This window comes from Garra rufa, chromosome 3 (assembly GCF_049309525.1).
Source record: "Garra rufa chromosome 3, GarRuf1.0, whole genome shotgun sequence".
NCBI classification, from domain to species: Eukaryota; Metazoa; Chordata; class Actinopteri; order Cypriniformes; family Cyprinidae; genus Garra; species Garra rufa.
In genome coordinates this window covers 52,441,261-52,462,302 of record NC_133363.1, presented here as the reverse complement: position 1 = coordinate 52,462,302, position 21,042 = coordinate 52,441,261, and the positions used below count along the sequence as shown (strand labels likewise).

The 21,042-nt window shown below is 34.8% G+C and overlaps 2 protein-coding genes across 2 annotated transcripts in view; both read left to right on the top strand.

Moving 5' to 3' along the window:
- The window catches only part of focad (focadhesin), a 69,173-nt gene extending 58,596 nt beyond the window's left edge, over window positions 1–10,577 (top strand). Inside the window, exons 37-43 of the mRNA XM_073837305.1 lie at window positions 3,721–3,981; window positions 4,079–4,168; window positions 4,967–5,144; window positions 6,606–6,703; window positions 6,936–7,187; window positions 9,862–9,937; window positions 10,099–10,577. Of these exons, the coding sequence (XP_073693406.1) occupies window positions 3,721–3,981; window positions 4,079–4,168; window positions 4,967–5,144; window positions 6,606–6,703; window positions 6,936–7,187; window positions 9,862–9,937; window positions 10,099–10,172 (1,029 nt within the window). The 3' untranslated portion in view covers window positions 10,173–10,577. The remainder of the gene's footprint in view (window positions 1–3,720; window positions 3,982–4,078; window positions 4,169–4,966; window positions 5,145–6,605; window positions 6,704–6,935; window positions 7,188–9,861; window positions 9,938–10,098) is intronic.
- A 7,256-nt stretch (window positions 10,578–17,833) lies between these two features.
- Window positions 17,834–18,586, top strand: LOC141331765 (putative C-type lectin domain family 20 member A). Its single transcript, XM_073836794.1, has one exon. It carries the CDS (start codon window positions 17,834–17,836, stop codon window positions 18,584–18,586), a length of 753 nt encoding a protein of 250 aa, XP_073692895.1.
- The last annotated feature ends 2,456 nt before the right edge of the window (window positions 18,587–21,042 follow it).

Below are 21,042 nucleotides of genomic sequence, written 5' to 3'. Positions count from 1 at the left end.
GGTATACATTCGACTCGGCATGAGCCATTTTTGGCCTATTGGTGGCACTAGAGAGTTTGAGTTTGAGACTCCAAATTTGCTATGGTTAATATTGGGACTGTCCTCTAACTGTGTTCCAAATCAAATTTAATTTCAGTCAAATGTAAAAAATTCGCTATCCATTTGACTCGGCATGAGCTAATTTGGCCTATTAGTGGCGCTAGAGAGTTTGAGTTAGAGACTCCAAATTTGCTATGGTTAATATTGAGGCTGTCCTCTATCCGTGTGCCAAATTTCATAACTTTCCAAATCAAACTTATTTCAATTCAATTTAAAACATTTCGGTATGCATTCGACTCGGCATGAGCCATTTTTGGCCTATTGGTGGCACTAGAGAGTTTGAGTTTGAGACTCCAAATTTGCTATGGTTAATATTGGGACTGTCCTCTAACTGTGTTCCAAATCAAATTTAATTTCAGTCAAATGTAAAAAATTCGCTATCCATTTGACTCGGCATGAGCTAATTTGGCCTATTAGTGGCGCTAGAGAGTTTGAGTTAGAGACTCCAAATTTGCTATGGTTAATATTGAGGCTGTCCTCTATCCGTGTGCCAAATTTCATAACTTTCCAAATCAAACTTATTTCAATTCAATTTAAAACATTTCGGTTTGCATTCGACTTGGCATGAGCCATTTTTGGCCTATTGGTGGCACTAGAGAGTTTGCTATGGTTAATATTGAGACTGTCCTTTAACTGTGTTCCAAATCAAATTTAATTTCAGTCAAATGTAAAAAATTCGCTATCCATTTGATTCATCATGAGCCATTTTGGGGTATTGGTGGCACTAGAGAGTTTGAGTTAGAGACTCCAAATTTGCTATGGTTAATATTGGGACTGTCCTCTATTTTTGTGCCAAAGTTGATAACTTTCCAAATCAAATTTAATTTTAATCAAATTTCAAAAGTTTCTGTATGCATTCGACTCAGCATGAGCCATTTTGGCCTATTTATGGCACTAGAGAGTTTGAGTTTGAGACTCCAAATTTGCTATGGTTAATATTGGGACTGTCCTCTACTGTAACTATGTTCCAAATCAAATTTAATTTCAGTCAAATGTAAAAAATTCGCTATCCATTTGACTCGGCCTGAGCTATTTTGGCCTATTAGTGACGCTAGAGAGTTTGAGTTAGAGACTCCAAATTTGCTATGGTTAATATTGAGGCTGTCCTCTATCCGTGTGCCAAATTTCATAACTTTCCAATCAAACTTACTTCAATTTAAAACATTTCGGTTTGCATTCGACTCGGCATGAGCCATTTTTGGCCTATTGGTGGCACTAGAGAGTTTGCTATGGTTAATATTGAGACTGTCCTTTAACTGTGTTCCAAATCAAATTTAATTTCAGTCAAATGTAAAAATTTCGCTATCCATTTGACTCTGCATGAGCTATTTTGGCCTATTGGTGGAGAGTTTGAGTTAGTTAATATTGAGACTGTCCTCTGTCTGTGTGCCAAATTTCATAACTTTCCAAATCAAATTTAATTTCAATCACATTTTAAAAATGTTGGTATGCATTTGACTCAGCATGAGCCAATTTGGCCTATTGGTGGAGCAAGAGAGTTTGTGTTAGAGACTCCAAATTTGCTATGGTTAATATTTAGACTCTAACTGTGTGACAAATTTCATAACTTTCCAAATCAGATTTTCATTTTTAATTTCATGCTTTAGTTTTGTCTTGTCTTGTTCTATATATTGAATAAATGTTTAGTAGTTTTAAGAAAGTTGAGGAAGTACACTACAGCATAGATGATTTTTGTCTATTTTTATTTAATTTAAATATAGATAGATAGATCCATCCAGATCTTTTGCAATAATGAAGCAGCTCTACATGGCATCGAGTTTACATGTGCAATTTGTAAATCAAATTTTTACTGATTTGTTAGACATCCTTTTTGAATGCTTGGTAAGGTTTAAAGGGATAGTTCACCCAAAGGCTTCCCCCAGGGCATCCAAGATGTAGGTAGGGTTGCATCGATCCGATACTCTGGATCGGTATCGACGCCGATCCAAGCTTTTTGAATGGATCGGATATCGGTGATGCGTGACCGATCCAAATTCGATACCGTTACCAGAGTTTGATTGAATAAATAGCAAGAAATAATAGTCTACTGTAAAAACTGTAATAATTCATACAAGAACACAATTATTTTAAAACATTGCCTTAAAAATAAAATACATTTAAAATACATTGCGCTGCTTACAAAACCACATGTGACGTGAGTGTGACAGGCCAGTTCAGAGGGAACTTTTACATGCAAAGTCTACCTCAGCGTGGTAAATATGTCCCTGATTTGGAAATATTTTACTCTTGATACAGCAGCTAGTAGCACTGCAAATTGCAATATTTGCAAAGCCAAAAGACATCACAATAAAATACTTAATTTCTGCTGATGGGTTAAGAACATGGTCATGAGGTGGAAGTAGTATTGCGAATTACAACACCACAAATTTAATCAAGCGTCTTCAGAAGCATCACGCAGAAGAACACAAGGACTTCTCGATTGTTTAATACAGCAGTTAAATAAATAAGAAGTTATTATTAAATGACTTTCATTGTCTGACTATAACACTATTGCCTGATTTTGCTCTATTTCATCGTCAAAAGTAATCTGAAACAAGTCACAACTGAGCCGCTGCGCATCTCCATTCAAACACAGCGGTGTTTTGTTTATGAATGAACGTGCGTTTTAAACGAATCTAGTGAAATGATTCAATTTCCCATTTAAACAGAGAGTCGCTTGCTTTATTCCTGAATGAACCATCCGTTCAAGCGAATCAAATGAATGAAATGATTCAGTAATTAAATCAATGTCTTGCTGCCATCTGCTGGCAGATCTGTTCAGTTATTTATATCTGTAATATTTCTGTTGTCAAAATGTTATTTTTAAAACATTAATCTTAATATGAATTTATGAATTTGATTGCACTCATGCATGTATCTCTTTTTTCACCCTTTTTTTCCCAAAATAAAGTGCAAGCAGATTTGGTATTTCTTGCTTTACCTAAAACAAATAAATCTTAATGACAAAGTGAATTATATACATTCTTTAGTTTTGAAGGTAAAATACCCCCACTGATATCGGCCTGGTATCGGTATCGTCCGCTACTCAGAATTTTTGGTATTGTATCGGATCGGTTTTGAAAAAATGGTATCGTTGCATCCCTAGATGTAGGTGACTTTGTTTCTTCAGTGAAACCTAACGAAGATTTTTAACTCAAACCGGTGCAGTCTATCAGCCATATAATGTGAGTGGATGGGCACCAAACCTTTAAAAGTAAAAAAAAAAACATGCACAGACAAATCCAAATTACACCCTGCGGCTACTACTTTTAAAGGTTTGGTGCCCATCCACTGCCATTATATGGCTGATAGACTGCATCGGTTTGAGTTAAAAATCTTCGTTTGTGTTTAACTAAGGAAACAAAGTCACCTATGTCTTGGATGCCCTGGGGGTAAGCAGATAAACATCAAATTTTAATTTTTGGGTGAACTATCCGTTTAATGTTATATTTAGGGGTGCATAAAGGAAAGTAGCAGTTAGTAGCTAATTATCTCATAGTATTATCATCTGTGTGAAGTTCATCATGGCTCTCTGGCTTCAAAATGTCATACTGTTTTGTAATTTTGTCACTCAGTCTGCTCTAATTGTCTTCATTTTCTCAACATCTGTACCCTCCACAGCTCCGCACTAGGGCTTCTCTCTACGAGTGCCTGAGCTCCTGGATGAAGCACGTGGCTGAAGACAAACTGCAGGTGTACGTGGACAGTCTGGCGGTCCAGCAGTTTGTGCCCGACACACGTCCTCAGCGCCGGCCCCTGTGTCTGTCCATCCTGCGCGGCCTGTCCAAAGCCATGTTGGTCCCCAACCCGCCACAAAACTGCTGGACCGCTCTGTGCTCCACCACTGAAAAGATCTATAACCTCTTACCTGATAATATACCGGTATGTCCTAGCAACTGGTAAGATATTTTATAGTCAAACATGCTGCCTAAGAACTGCTGTCCATTGATATTTTTGTGTTGTTTGTGTTGTTTTGTAGGCTGGTGAGCTAGACCTGTATGAAGCCATGTGTTCATGTCTGTCTGAACTGAGCGATGCTGAGATCGACCGCATAGTCAAAGTCACTGAGGTATAATATAACTGTAATGTTCTTAATGTATAGCTTTATAAATCTGATTGTGTTGAAATGTTTCATTATGATGTGTAGTAATACCATCATGCCTCAGGGTAATGAACCCATTTACTCACTTTGAAAGCACAAGATTCATAAAAAAGACGAAAACTGTTAATAATGTCTGTGGGATGACTGAATGTTCAAATGAAATGCCTGTTGTCTTTCATTAACATGTAAATAGTGAACTATCAATTGCTGATCCTAGCATTATGTTTTATTATAGACATGTTCTTAACACATCAGCAGAAATTAAGTATTTTATTGTGATGTCTTTTATTTTTATATCTTCATGAATTTTGTTTTTATTTCTTCATCTTTGCTCGTGAAGATGCCTTCTAGCCACTGGGGTGAAAATAAAATAAAATATGTCTTAAGTATCCCAAAACATTTTTTCTTTTTCTAAATTTGCTGTTGATTTTAGTAATAAGGCTCATTTTATGCAAGAATAAAATGAGCCTCCAAATATAATGTATGCATGCTGCATAAATGTTTGCAGTGATAAATAGTTATGCTTTCATCCATGGAAGGTTTTCTGCTCCTTTCATGATAATTAATGATAATCATAATTCATGGCAAGAGCATAGGACAGCTTCTGCTGTTGTAATTTATCATGTAATCTAACAACCATTCCAGAGCAATTTACAAGTTAAAGTACTTGCTCAAAGGTACACTGATAGTGGCTAGAGACATTAAATCAACTGATATACAACCCCAGCACAGACAGTGTTTCCTATTTTTGTGCTCCCTCTACAGGCTAATGTTGAAAAAACAGCTTTTATCTTATCATACTTGACCTCTAAAGGCAGAGTCCCTCTCCTGGGACTCAATGATGTTATCAGTACCATCCTCCAGGTGGGAAATAAGAAACGAATCAGCTGGCTTCTCATGCAGGCCCTCCACCAATCACGCTTCGCCTCTAGTCCCAATACAGGTATGTTAATAATACTAATGTATATACTAGTAAAATTATTATAAAAAGGTGCACTACTGTTCAAAAGTTTGTGGTCAGAAAGAAATTAATACTTTCATTCACCAAAAATGTATTAAATTGGTCAAAAGTGACATTACAAGTTTTATTTTATTAATTAAAATTACATTTTAAATAGATGCTGTTTTTAACTTTTTTCATTAAAGAATCCTGAAAAAAAACAAAACATCAGTTTCCACAAAAATATTAAGCATGTTAACAGTTTTCAACATTGATAATAAGAAATATTTCTTGAGCAGCAAATCAGCATGTTAGAATGATTTCTGAAGGGTCATGTGACACTGAAGACTTAAGGATTGACTACTGAAAATTCAGCTTTGCATCACAGGAATAAATTATATTTCAAAACATATTAAAATAGAAAAAAAAAAGTCTTTTTGATTTTACTGTTTTTAACTGCATGTTTGATCAAATAAATGCATCCTTGGTGCACAAAAAAAACACTCCAGAATTTTAAACGGTGGTGTATATACACTACCAGTCAAAAATTTTTGAACAGTAAGATTTGTAATGTTCTTTCATTAATATTATCAATATTTAAAACCAAAATATATATATAAAAAAATCAGGTTCTTTGATAAATAGAAAGATTCAAAGATCATTTATCTGAAATACAGCACATAACCATTGCAATTAGTGTTCATCATCTGTTTGATTACACAGTTACTGATTTTAATATTTATATCATATGTACATCGACTCAACATACAGTATTCACCACTAATAAGCTACTAAATATATTGTAGTAGCCTAAAACTTTTGTACAGCTGCTCTGCAAAAAGCGCTATACAAATAAACTTGAATTGAATTGAATTGAATTGAAATAAAAAGCTGTTGTAACATATACACTATACTATTCAAACGCTTTTTTTGGGGAATGAAATTATTACTTTTATTTAGCAAGGATGCTATAAATTGATCAAAAGTGATGATAAAGACATTTATAATGTTACAAAAGATTTCTATTTCAGATAAATGCTGTTTTTAAAGTTTCTATTCATCAAAGAAACCTGACAAAAATTAGAATGATTTCTGAAGGATCATGTGACTGAAGTAATGATGCTATAAATTCAGCTTTGAAATCCCAGGAATAAATTACATTTATTTATATATATTCAAAAAGAAAACAGTTATTTTAAATAGTAAAAATATTTCAAAATGTTACTGTTTTTGCTGCACTTTAATATAAATTAAATATATAGAGAGAGTTTTTTAGCATTTCTTTTTTTTAAATTTAACTTAACTTAGTGTACTAAATAAAACTATGAAAAAATTATAAGGCCTACAAAATGGAAAATATAAAAAATAAAAACAGGTTCAAAAGGCCTGTGTTTTCCGTTTCCAATAACCACGTAAAGTGCCGTTTATGTTGTTTCAGAAAGTAAATGTTTTGTTTGTTTTCAGGGGTCTCTAAACGAATGGATTGGCTTTTGGAGTTAATGGGCCACATCAGAAATGTAGCATATGGATCTCCTTCTGTTAAATGTGTCAATGTTATAGAGGTATGTGCTGTATGACTGCGCTGCAAAATCTGTTGGTTTTAATTTATTGGATTCTTTAGGTCACTTTACAGTCGTATGTGGATTTGCCTCTCTAAAGAGCAGCCGCTGTCATCTGCCAAGTGTTTTTAGTTGCCTTGCTTTAGGGCCAATGATATAAACAGTTGTTTTCTCTATAAAACACAGCAGCAGGAAGCGAGATACTGATTTCAGCATAATGTCCATCACTTTGCAGGGCACAGACTTCCTCCTCGGTGTGTTTGCTGCAGCAGTGGTGTCTTGGGCTGATCATTGTGTTCCGCTTCTTGTTGGCATCAGGGCCCAGTGGTTTCCCTGGCAAGAGTCCTCTCTGACAACAGAACTGTCCCATGACCTCTATGTCAACCCTGATGCCACAGAGCTGTCGGTCACATCATGCCTACTTGGAATTCCATACAGCATGAAGCAACTACTCGCTAAAGAGCCGTGGAAGTCCCAGTCACAAAAGGTATGGCATCTTCAGCATGGCAGCAGTTCTGCTGAATGTTTTTTGAACCATGCTTAGAAAAAAAGAACTTGCAAAATTTAAGGCATTCATATCCATTGCACAAACAGTGCGGATTGAGTTGTACGCCAAATTGTAATACAAGTTAAAAGGATAGTTTACCTCAAAAACCCATGATTTACTTACCCTCAGGCCATCTTGGCTGTATATGACTTTCTTCTTTTAGATAAATACAATCAGAGTTATATTTAAAAAAGTCCTGGCTCTTCCAGGCTTTATAATGGCAGCGAATGGCTGTTGAGATTTTGAAGTTCAAATAGTGTCCATCTATCCATCATAAAAAGTACTTCACATGGCTCTGAGAGGTTAATAAAGGCCTTCTGAAGCAAATCATTGCATTTGTGTAAGAAAAATATCCTTATTTAAAACTTTATAAACCGTTATCTCTAGCTTCCACTAGCTGTCGTATGTAAGCTCCGGTGAGAATATTCTATAGTCTCGCAAGAACCAAGTTTCGTTTACAGCAAAGAAAACCAGTCTCCTCTTGGCTAATATAAAATTTCTCCTAACTTTTTTTTTGTACTTAAGATTCGTAACCAGTTTTTTTGCTTTGCTCTCTCCTCTGTGCTTCTGCATTCATTACCACATTCATCAACGTCACCCGCTGAAATGCCACTCTTTTTTTTTACGTACAAACGTCAAATAGCGAAAGATTATGGTTTATGAAGTTTTAATTAAGAATATTTTTCTTACCCAAATGCATTGATTTGCTTTAGAAGGCCTTTATTAACCTCCTGGACCCATGTTGAACACTTTTTATGATGGATGGATGCACTTTATTGGACTTCAAAATCAGCACCCATTCACTGTCATTATAAAGCCTGGAAGAGCCAGGACATTTTTAATATAACTCTGACTGTATTTGTGTCAAAGAAGAAAGTCATATACAAGTAGGATGGCTTGAGGGTGAGTAAATCATGGGGTAATTTAAATTTTAGGGTTAACTATGCCTTTAATATTTTCTTGTCTATCTACACTACCTTTTCAAAAGTTTGGGGTCAGGGAGAAACCTTTTTTTTTCATAAATAAGTCTCTTATGCTCAGCAAAGCTGTGTTTATTTATTACTCTAAAATACAGTAAAAACAGTACCATAGTGAAATGTTATTGCAGTTTAAAAATCTTTCAGTTTTCTATTTAAATACATTTTAAAATGTAATTTTAAAGGTGCGATGGCACCTATTGAAACTGTTAGCGTTCTTATTATTATTCTTCCGCTTCTTTTTCTGCTCTTGAGTCTATGAGCCCATAGAACCGCTTGTGGGAAAGTTGTCAAATTTGGCACACAGATAGAGGACTGTGTCAACATTAACCATAGCAAATTTGAAGTCTCTAACTCCAACTCTTTAGCGCCAGCACTTGTCCAAATTTTCACTCATGTTTATGCTAATAACTTTTGAACCGTAAGGCACAAAATCAAAATTCTTTCTTCTCTGAATGCAGAGTCGAATGAAGTCGAAAAGGTTTAGTTTTTTTTCTGTTTTTAATTGTTTGTAAAACCTACTTTTTCAAACTCGTCCTAGACGGTTTGTCTGATTTTCACCGTTCTCAAACCGTTCTCGAATAATGCGCAAACAAATTCTACAAAAAGGTCTCAAAAATGAATGTGAGGTTATTATCTCTGCAACGGTTTGGTGTATTGAGATCAAACTTGCTGTGTGTTATAACAAGCATGACCTGAGGCTACCTGCATAGTTTCGGGGCAGTGCTACCTAGTGGTCAGGACATATGAAAAATGGCTATTTTAGCTTATAACTTCCAAATGGTTTGGCCAAAAATCAAAACTGGTCTCTTTAGATTCGGTGCATCATGCCAAGTCGAATGATACCCAGTTACTTTTTACTTTTTTCCATGTCAGCCATTTTGAATTTTGAATTTTGTAATAAAATGCTATATTTTATGAAGGCGTTGACGTATCATTACAAAACGCAATATGTGTCGATGCCCTGAAGGAGCCTGAGAAGTTTCGAGCCACACATGCATGGGCACACTCTAAAAACACAAAAAATTTGATGGAAATTTGCCTCTTGGTGGCGCTATAAATAAACAAAACATGAAATTGCCATTGACTTCAATAGAGTATTATGATACATTTTACGAATGCATTGGTGTAACAAAACTTTATGTACCATCGAGACCATGACCTGAAAGTACTCAAAAGGTTTTGAGACAGTGCCACCTTGTGGTCAAAAGTTATAATGAAATTTCAAATAAATGCTAATAGATTTCTATGCTAAAGCCATGCTTACCTCCTCATTCTCCCATTTGTGTTCTTGGTCCCCTTAATTGTAAAAAATAAATATATTTTATTCCTGTGGTTGCAAAGCTGAATTTTCAGCATCAGTACTCTAATCTTTAGTAATATCCCGAGTTGCTGCTCAAGAAGCATTTCTTATTGTTATCAATGTTGAAAACACTTGTACTGTTAAATAATTTTGTGGAAACTGATTTTTTCAGGATTTCTTGATGAATAGAAAGCTCAAAAGAACATTTATATGTAATAGAAATCTCTTGTAACATTAAAAATGTGTTAGCTGTTCGTTTTAATTAAAGAAGTGCTTTCTTTGTAAATAAAAGTATTCATTTTATAACCCAGTCTTCCTTTCTTCATGTCATCAGTTCATCGACTGGCTCTTCAGTATTACAGAAGGCCCTAAACTAGGTTTCTCTGAGACTGCCGTACTTACAGCCAAAGGTGAGGCACTTTGTTTTTGTCAAATCATTAGAATTTTTTATTATCAGTCTTGAATTTGTGTTTTAAAAATATGTTGATAACAAGAAACGAATTGTCACATGATTTACATGTACAAGTGGAATCTCTCATTTGACTCTCATTTGTATGTTATTCCATCTTAGCGATTTTAATGTCTCTGAGATCCAGCTCTGAGTTCAAGAAGAAGGGGGTGTGGACCAGGGCGTATGGCTGGTAATCCTACTCAAAGCTCAGACACACCAAGGACAACATTTGTTTACATACATATTCAGAGTAGCATCTACAAGACAAAACAAAGGCTTTCAGGTCACAGACTCTATACTGATAAACCCATCTGTTACAAACCAGAATTAACACTCACATTCATTAACAATGCATAAAATGGCTATTTTCTGCTTTCATGCATTGCATGTAAAATTTCTTGACCATGTTTTGTGACCAATTAGAAATGCAAAATAAATTAAAAAATACGGTTGAACCACTGATGTCACATTGACAATTTTATCAATGTTCTTAATAACTTTCTGGGTTTTGAACGTGTCAGTTGCATTGCTGTCTATGTAAGGTCCGAAAGCTTTTAGGATTTCTTCAAAAATATCTTAATTTGTAGTCCAGAAGATGAACTAAGGTCTTACGGGTTTGGAACGACATGAGGGAGAATAATTAATGACAGAATTTTCATTTTTGGGTGAACTAAAAGTTTACCAGCACAGTGGTTTTTAACTTAAATAATAATAAGAAATGTTTCTTAAGAGTGCTTTCTGAAAGATCACGTGATACTGAAAGACTTGAGTAATGGCTGCTGAAAATTTAGCTTTGCCACCTTAGGAAGATGAATATTTAAAATATACTCAAACAGAATCAAAGTTATTTTAAACTGTAATCATATTTCACAAAATTACTTCTTTTTTTATAAGACTTCTTTCAAAAACAAATATTTGCAGTGAATCCAAATGTAGTTTGTTTGATCCTTCAGTTTGTTTTGGATGATTTTTGTGTTGTCTTTGCTCCGTCAGATTTTCCTGGCTGAAGATATTGTAATTTGTTAAGGTAATGGTTTAGAAGCGTGATGCAGTGATTGGTCCATCACTTTTGAGCGGTGTGGAGACAGTCACGTTAATTTGACAATTATAGGTGCAGTCATTCACACCTTCAGGGGGTTTTGCAGCATTACTGCTGAGCTTAAAAAGCCGCACTGGAATCAGAATGATTTATATAAAAATGAAGACAACACTTTCTTTTGTTGGGTCTCTACAGAAAACACAAGTCAAGGGTCAAGGGCCCAGGATTACTGCAGAGAGCTTTATGATGACCTGTCCACCAACAACAATGAAGAGCTAAAACTGATTATCTAAGCGTCAGTTATTTATCTTTTGTTGGACTTCATCGAGATGCTCAAAATATGAGTGCGTGGAAGTGGTCTACAGGTGAGCCGGCAACAATAGACAGCTGGGATATCGGAGAACCAAACTCTGGTGAAAAGCACTAAATTTCACAGTATTACTTGCGCATGGACTTTAACATTTTTTTGTATAGAGGTCTTTGAGCTGATCCTGGTGAAGTAGGAAAACTCATGGGAAGAGGCCCTGCAATATTGCCTCAGATGTGATCAGCGCTGTGGGGTTTATAACGTAAAGCAGAGGTTTTGGAAAGCGGTTGTGAGCGGAGACTCAACTTTCTCTGTGTCATATGCTGAATATGTCATTTTCGAAGCTTCGTGTGATGGGATTTTTTGATATTAATTACGTTTGCTAGGTAGCTTGTTTGCTTTGCTTTCACCGCTAAACATGAAATTAAATGTAGGGGTTTCCAGAAGAAATAGGTAGCTTAATGCATTCGATTATTTGTGAACCTGGACCAGAAAAGAGTCTTAAGTTGCATGGTTATATTTTTAGCAATAGACAAAAATACATGGTATGGGTCAAAATCATCTATTTTTCTGCCAAAAATCATTAGGATATTAAGTAAAGATCATGTTCCATTAAGATATTTTGTGACCTTACCGTAAATATATCAAAACGTAATTTTTGATTAGTAATATGCATTGCTAAGAACTTCAAAGGCGATTTTCTGAAATCCTTTTTTTTTTTTTGGTTTGTGCACCCTCAGAATCCAGATTTTCAAGTAGTTGTTTCTCAGCCCAATTTTGTCCTATCCAACTTATCATGCATCAATGGAAAGCTTATTTGTTCAGCTGTTTAATGTATAAATCTTAATTTCAAATATGAGAAGCAATATTAATGTCAGTAGAGTGCAATATCGATATTGTTCTATTAATGCATTATCTGGTTGTACTCTTGTAGTAGATATTTTCAGTTATTTTAAGAAATTAAGTTTTGTTACCTGAGTGTAAAATGCTGCAACAGGGTGTCGTAACTAAATTGCATGTATTCAAAAATGATTCAAATGCTGTCAAAACATGAAAACATTCGATTTGAAGTCACGTCTTGTTTTTCAGTGTTGTGTCTCAACCCACGTAACTCTCAGGCAAATCTGAGTTTGTTTTGTTTTTCGCTCACTCTGTATCTAAAGTGGATAAATGCCTAACTTCCCTTTCCAGTTGTGTTCTACCCATTCAAAACAGCTGGTATAGTTATGCAAGGGTTAAGTAAAACCACTGGTACTTGAAATTAACTAAAAATCAATCTTTAAAAATATACGAATATAGCTGGAAATTAGTTATATTTTGATAGAAGATTTGGAAGCTTGTGATTCAGTTTTTAATATGTCTGACATAATTTCGAAAGAGAATAAATGTGGGATGTTTGGACCTTGGCTCATCTCTTCACAACCATCAACAGTTGCTGATGAGTACCAGTTTAGATGCTTGTTAGTGATGCTCAGGATCTGTAAATCATTCGCCATGGCCCGCGCAGTCTTCTCTACTCTGTTTAGGTGGTAAGTGAAATCTTATGTACTGCAGTGTAATAGGCTACAGCCTATGTCCCTTTAGTGGCTCGCTTAATTTTATTGGATAACCTTATTTGTTTTCTGTGCCTTTGTGAGTACAGACACCCACCCATCCCTGAACTTAACATCTCCTGCACAACCAGGAACATAACATTTATTTCCATGATCTGCCATTTTTGCTATTGTCCTCGCTTTGTTTTTTCACAATAGCCTACCTGCAGAACTTCTGATGATTCGGCTATTTCGGCGGAGGAAACGATGGTGTTTGAGACTCACAGAACTGTTATTATTTAACTATGCCAAGGTAAATACAGTTTTCCATTCTATGGCACCTTTAAACCGTGTTATAAAGTTCGAATTAGGAGATAAAATAAATGCATGTTATGTAAATAATAGTAATAGGTTTAAATACGTCATGCTGTAACTGTAGGGCTAGTACAATACGTCCCCTATGAACAGCATATGTGAATATTATGTAGACCTATTGTTCATAAATTAAATTTATGCTTTAAAAGTAGAGTAATCAGCAATTTTCATCCATAGTGTGTCCGTTTAAACGTCTACGTTTAGCTTCAAATGGCGTCTTTGACGACAGTATACAATAGTTTTTTGCATTCCTTTTGACATCAAAAGCATAAAAATATATATTTTTTCTTATTCCATGGATTTTACCCGTTCACCTCCACTTGTTACCATGTTACCAGTGTTTTTCTGCAACCAATATGCACACAGCTGCAAGTGACTTCTACTCTAAATTGGTCTATACCCTCAAATAGGGCACAATTTGAGGGGATTTTTAGTGGTGTTTGAAACCATAGTGGACATTCTCAAGTGCACTCATTTAATCCCACAATGCACCGCAAAAACGACTGTACAACCAATGTACACTCAACGGTTAGAGCCTTAAGGCAAAACACTGTGATTAATAGAATAAAAAATTAACTAATAGTTATCACCTTACTTACCAAGATGATTGATTACATTGATAATTGCAACCATTTTTTGAATTATGTGAGTTAAGTTTTTTAAAATGTTGGATTTAAAAGTGCAAATGAGGCATTATTTAATGAAACGTGCTAATTTGCATACATTTCTAGTACAAAAATCTAAACAATGGATTAAGTCTGTTTCAAAATTCTTGTTAATTTTTTTTTTTTTTTACATATTAGAGTCAAATGTTTTTTCTGATTTACTTAATATTACTTTCCACATATTTTAATAATTTCTTTTACAATAGTGACAAAATAAAGTCAAATAAAATGTAATCTATATTTTGAGAAGGGGGTCCCTCACAAATGTATCTTCTAATTAAGAACTGAATAGGTGATGTTATCTGGATTTTAAAGGTTCACTGAAGTGCCTTGAAACATGCAGCGTTATTCTATGTGGTGACGTGCTTTTAACTGAAACCAGAGCCATATAAAAAGAGAGTTGCGACACGCTTTGATCTCGCCGCCGCACGGTCACGTGGTTCATGGAGCTCTCAATAGTTCCAAACAGCTCCGCGCTGTCAATGTGTTTGAATGGAGTTAAATAGGATAGACAGCAGTTTTACTATATTTGCAGCAATTTCGAGAAATTATTAACACATAATGTGCATTGATTGTGTATAACTTCTCTGAATACGCTTTACAATCGCATTTTATTCTGGGGAGTGATAAAGAGACATAATTAATATGTTCTCATACTCTTTGGCAGTCAAATGTGACCAAACACCTTAAGTGTAACTTTTATTCAATTAAATAACTGTAATATATATAGTTAAGTTCTATTTAGTAAATATTTTGAGTTTTTTTTTGTACTTAATATGTGCAATAATGATCCTGACCATTTAAAAGATAACATTTTCTAATATAGTATTTAGATTACAGTTAGTGTAATATTTAAGGTTAAATATATCTGCATGTGTATTTGGACATGATCAAACACTTTTTTTATACAGTATGTTTCGATTTAACGATTTAATGTTAAATAAATAGAAGTAATTTACTCTTGTTTTATGATATTCAAATATACAACATAAGTGAATATTATAAAAGGCAAGCAAAAATGGCATTTAACATAATAGAAAAGATGAAAATAATGTTTAAAAAACACAAGGCAACGAATTGCATTCAGCATACATTTTTATCGTGTTTCTTGAATGCAGTCTTTACTGAAACTCAACCTCCTACAGTGAGAGAAAGATTGCAGAAAGACTAAAAACATAAAAATATGACAACTAGTATCTGGTTATGGTCGCTATTACGGTGTTTCTCACGTTATCCAGCTGCATTTACAGTTTAACTGTTTATTTTTTAACGATAAACATTAACTATAACACGCTTCATAAAATACCACTATTGGCCAGTTTTTCGAGAGGTCAACTGATGCGTTAAAATGTAAAGAAATGCAGTAATTTCTTCAATATACTTGCGACTGTGCTTGAGAAGCGCTGAAATGAATGGGCTTCAATGGAGGAGCTATTGGTTGTTTGGAACTATTGACCGCTCCATGACACGCTTTACTTCCGCATTCCTCAGTTCCTATGGAAGCCTATGGGAGTGTCGCAACTCTCTTTTTATATGGCTCTGACTGAAACAAAAACATATCGCCCAGCCCCGCCCACTTATTTTGAATAGCCAATAGCGTTTCATTTATACAGTATCTCTTCGGGCCAGAGCCGTTAAGCTCGGAAAAGCCGCATTTGTAGCTTATGACAGCCACAGACTAATAAATTACCCCACAGATTCAATATGAAACTCATAATTATGCTGAGGCTGTGTAGTTTAATACATGCCGATCGCACATGAGCGCATATGATCTGCTCCGTGTATTGCGTCTCTGTGTAGGGGGCGGGACAATACGGACTCTAGAGAGCATTTGATTGGACAGAACGTTTGATGAGAAACTGAAGTGCACGGTGATATCATCAAAATCGTTGATTCATATTGGCGGAAGTGACGAGACTAAGTTTTGAATGCCCATATCTTGTAAACACGAATTTTGTCGTTGTTTTGAATCACACTAGCTTATAGATAATCTTAAGGATAATATATTCATACTAAAAGCCAAAAAACTTTAATTTTGATTTCAGGGGGACTTTAAAAGTATTTTTGATTTATTTTTGGTTTCTTCCAGACATTTCTAATGTCATATACACTCTTAAAAAGGATGTGTTAAAAACAACACAGCCTGTGTTGTTTCTTAACACACCTTTGTGTCTAGTTAAGGACAACACATTTTGTGTTAGTTTTAACTCAACTAGTGTGTTATTCCAGCTAACACAGAAAATGTGTTGATTTTTTCTACACACTATTGTGTTATAAATACACAATTTGTGTCAATTGTGTTATTTTTTACCAAATTTTTGTATGCAATAAAGACACTGCAAACTAATGTATAGTTTAAACACAATTTATTAAACCTGCTACTAACAATTACATAAAAACTCAAAAAGGTTAAAAAAAGAGAGGTAAACAATCAATTCAGTCATTTCAACATATAATTGTTCCTTGAGTGAAAAGTTGTTAATGGTTTATAAAGTTTGTACTTTAAAAAAATGTGGTATTTGACAACCTCTTAAGCATTAATCGTTTTATTTACATATTTTTATCAGCATACAAGTGATGGTGAGGGTCGTGAGATGAAGTCTCTCGTTTGTCTCTGTCATGTCAGTAACTGCCACAAGCACTTCAGGAGTGTCTTCCAGTCAAAGCTGCAAGAGTAAAATAAAGATACTTTTGTTATTTATAGGCTACACATAGCGAATATCGTAAAATAGCAATAGCTAAAAAGGCAAGAAAAGCTTTAGCATTATAGATTATGTTAGCATCTTAGGGCAATTTGCACAATACATGTCACAGCGAAGCTGTTCATTTTCAAAGAGAAAGACGTGACGAACGAATGCATTTTCTCATTAGCACTACAACGTGTCAATGATGAATTAAAAGCGATTCTGTTCACAATTAATCCGACAAAAGAAACTTGTTAAAATAAGCTCCCACCGTCGTGATGTGCCGCAGGCGCAGCTCGCATCGGCATTCGTGAGGCAATATTACCACATATATATGTGCCAAATGCCCCTCGACCGTCTCCAAACGATCACAAAAGACATTTTAAAAACGTATAATGGCAAATACAAACATTTCTTACCTTCACACATCGAAGTTATGTCCTGACGATGAAAACTTGCAGCACGAGGAAATAGGCTATATGTCGAACGTCACCTGACCAACCCCGGAAAACAGGTCTCATTGCTTCCGCTTGTCGGAGAACGTGTTAATAGCCGTAATAAATAATGGCGATATCGACGGACTTTTAAGGTAATCAGTTAAACAAGCCAGCTGTTTATTGTGGACGTTTCATTCGATATTTATATATAAATGTTAGTGAAAATAATAAAAATTTAAAACTTTTATTTATCAATCCACATATGTGATGGACATTGGTTATGATCATTTTTAGTGTCTACTTTGAATCTTGAGTAAATCATGCTCATATTTAAAGAGGGATATGCAAAACGGAAGCCTGTTGGGCATAACGCCTATTAGCTTGTCTCAGTAGAATAACGGCTCATGAAGTGAGGCAAGCAGCAATGTGATTGGCTGATATTTAACACATATTGTGTTGGACGTTTTTAACACACATTCAACACAAAGTAACACAAAATGTGCTAAAATAGACATAACACAAACAATGTGTAAAAAATTAACACATCCTTTTTGAGAGTGTACCTTGACTTAAATGTGTTGCCAGGTATGTGCTTTCTTTGAATCACCTGATTTGCCTCAAGTAGGCATTTTGAGAAAGAAATTTGTTTATGTACTGACTGCAGGGCCGAACCCACCATGCTCGCTCTTCATTGGTTTGTTTATGCCAGAAATTTGTGAAAAGGCGTGGTAACAAGTCAACAATATCCTGATATAAACTTAGAATACCACATTCATTCAGAATTCTGCTGCTGCACTGAAGATCATCCAAGTCGACATGAGGGCTTCAGTCACTCTGCTGCTTTTTTTGAGCCTCTTTGGGCTGAATGTCAGCGACTACAGATTTCACTTTTTCGTTGATCGGTATTTGTCATGGAACGATGCGCAGCAGCACTGCAAAAAGAACTATTATGACCTGTCCACTGTCAGAGAGCAAGATATAAATACTATGTGTGGCAATCCTCTACTTAAAAGTAATTATTTTTGGATTGGAGCTCTGCGAGATCCTACAGATAATAACAGATGGATATGGTCCGAAGGTGGAGATGCAACGATTACATTTTGGGAGCCAGGACAACCTAATAAAGATACTGAAAAATGTGGCACTCTCTGTAAACTGACACTTACACTATATGACGGAACCTGCTCTGACCATCTACAGTTTTATTGTATGGATGTCTATGAGCTGATTGTGGTGCATCAGAGAAGCACATGGGAAGAGGCCTTGGAATACTGCAGAAAAAACTACGATGACCTGGCCATAATAAACTCAACAACCATTATGGAAGAAGTGAAGATTAATAGCGCAGCAGCTGATACAGATGAAATGTGGACCGGTCTACGCTTTCTAGCTGGTGGTTGGTTTTGGGTAAACGGAGTCGCCTTTGATTACAATGTCTGGTCTTCGGTTGGAGAGCCCCAGTGCCCACCCATGAACCAGCGCTGTGGGGTTTATGACAGAACACAGAAGGTTTGTAAACCCACAGACTGTGAGCAGAGACTCAACTTTCTCTGTGTCAAAAAAAAATGAGAAGATTGAATCGATTCATCTTTGAAGGTTGGCAGATGCAACACCATAGAGGGAGTTTCTTAAAGTGTCCTTTTCAGAAACTTTTATTTTGTTTGCATTGCTTTTAAAGGCTGAACAACATGAAATTAAACTTTGTGACTTGTTTTTTAATCTATAGCCAGCTTTAGCCAGATAGAAAGTACTGTAGCTTGTGACATTCATGTAAAATGCATGCCAATATGCAGTGTGCACATAAGTGCTGCTTCTTTGTGAACTTGGTGAAAAATAAAGTTTAAATTCTTTGTAGTATACTGTATACTATAGTATACTATTTTATATCTGATGTATCTTCTTTTGGATCATTTCATTGTATTGGTGAGCATCTAGAACTTCTGACACCATATAATTGCTTTCTTGGTGTAACAGTAAAAGTCCATAAACACTGTTAGAGAGGAATGTAGCTCAGTGGTAGACGCATATATGGGGTTCCGGGTTAGAGAGTCGGACTTGTAACCCAAAGGTTAGAGTCTAAGGTCTGGCAGGTATCCAATCTCTGTAGCTCACTTTAAGATAGACAGAGTTTTAAGGCTGACTACATTATACACAAAAAATACAGTTAATTATTTGTGTTTCAAATAACTTCTGCAAATGCATACAGTACCTACACTGTAAAAAGTTTGCTGTAAATTTTACAGTAACTTACTGGCAGCTGGATGCCAGTAAGTTACTGTAAAAATGTTTACAGTATTATTACTGTAAGTGCATTTACAGTACTAAAAGGTATTTACTGTAATTTCATTTACAGTATTTTTACTGTAATTTCATTTACAGTGTTTTTACTGTATCTTCAATTACAGTATTTTTACTGTATTTTCAATTACAGTATCAGTACTATAGAGTTTATTTTCATTTATTTTAAACATTTTTTACCTGTAAAAACAATCCAATTAACCTACAGCACTGTAATTCAAGATTTTTACCACCCCAAACCCATAAAAATCACAATAACTCATAAGCATTAGTTCTGATAATATTCTTTTTAATTGTTGAACATTTTCTTTTTAAAAGTACAGAGACTTTGTATCATGGCAAACATACACATACTGAAAAGCAAAAATAAGTAAGTACACTACCAGTCATAAGTTTTTGAACACTAAGATTTTTTTAAAGAATTCTCTTCTGCTTACCAAGCCTGCATTAATTTGATCCAAATTTAATTTATTCCTTTGATCAAAGCTGAATTTTCAGCATCATTACTCGTCTTCAGTATCACATGATCCTTCAGAAATCATTCTAGTATGCTGATAAACATTTTATTTAATTTTTAGATTTTTCAGGATTCTTTGATGAATAGAAAGATATTATTTAGCAAGGATGATTTAAATTGATCAAAAGTGATAATAAAGACATTCATAATGTTACAAACTATTTCTATTTCAGATAAATGCTGTTTATCTGAACTTTCTATTCATCAAAGAAACCTGAAAAAAAAGTACTCCACTGTTTTTAGCATTATAATAATTTCAGCAACATCATAATAATAGTTTTTGAGCAGAAAATCAAATTATTAGAATGATTTCTGAAGGATCATGTGACTGCAGTAATGATGCTAAAAATTAAGCTTTGATCACAGCAATAAATTACATTTTAAAATATATTCAAAAAGAAAACAGTTATTTTAAATAATAAAAATGGTTCAAAACTGTATTGTTTTTGCTGTACTTTGGATCAAATGAATGCAGGCTTAGTGAGCAGAAGAGACCTTCTTTAAAAACATTTAAAATCTTACTGTTCAAAAGCTTTGTCTGGTAGTGTAAATAAAATAAAATCATACAGTAAAAATGTGTTTGTGTTGTGTTAAATTTGAGTAATTTTGAGTCAAAGTTGACAAGCTCTCTGATGAGAAACGGCAGAATGGGATTCAGGCTGATGCTTGCTGTTTGCACCCTCTTTCCAGAAGTCCATCTGATCTGTGACTGTCAATGCATTTGCTGCCACAAAGGTTGACTGTCTGAACGAACCTGCAAGCACAAGAAAAACAGTGTTTAAAGAATTTGCCTCAACTGTCAAACTTGGTGCTGTATGCATTTTAAAAAAAAATTATATACTACATACGAACGCAGTAGTAAGAAAAAAAACTGAAGAAACTTTTTCTTGAAATTTTTTATAAAGAATTTTATGAATGGGTCAGTAAGTCACTGATTCTAGGTGTTTAAAAAAGGTAAATTCATTCAGTAATGAAACACTGCTGTGTGCAGAGATGCACAACATGGCTTTGTTAAGAACCGTTTTTACTAAATGGAGCAAAAAGACAATATTTTCTTCTTGATTTAAATCACTTAATATTACATTCTTGTTTATTGAATTTTGTTGCCCTGACACTTAGTAAAGTCTGCCACAGACCATGCTAAATGCTAACCAATCTGTTCATATAAACATTCTAAACATGTGTGTGTTTCCTAGAAAGTCTGTGCATA

Excerpts from the sequence above, each read along its gene's own strand:
- LOC141331765 (XM_073836794.1), top strand. The coding sequence starts at position 17,834 with ATGAGGGCTTCAGTCACTCTGCTGCTTTTTTTGAGCCTCTTTGGGCTG.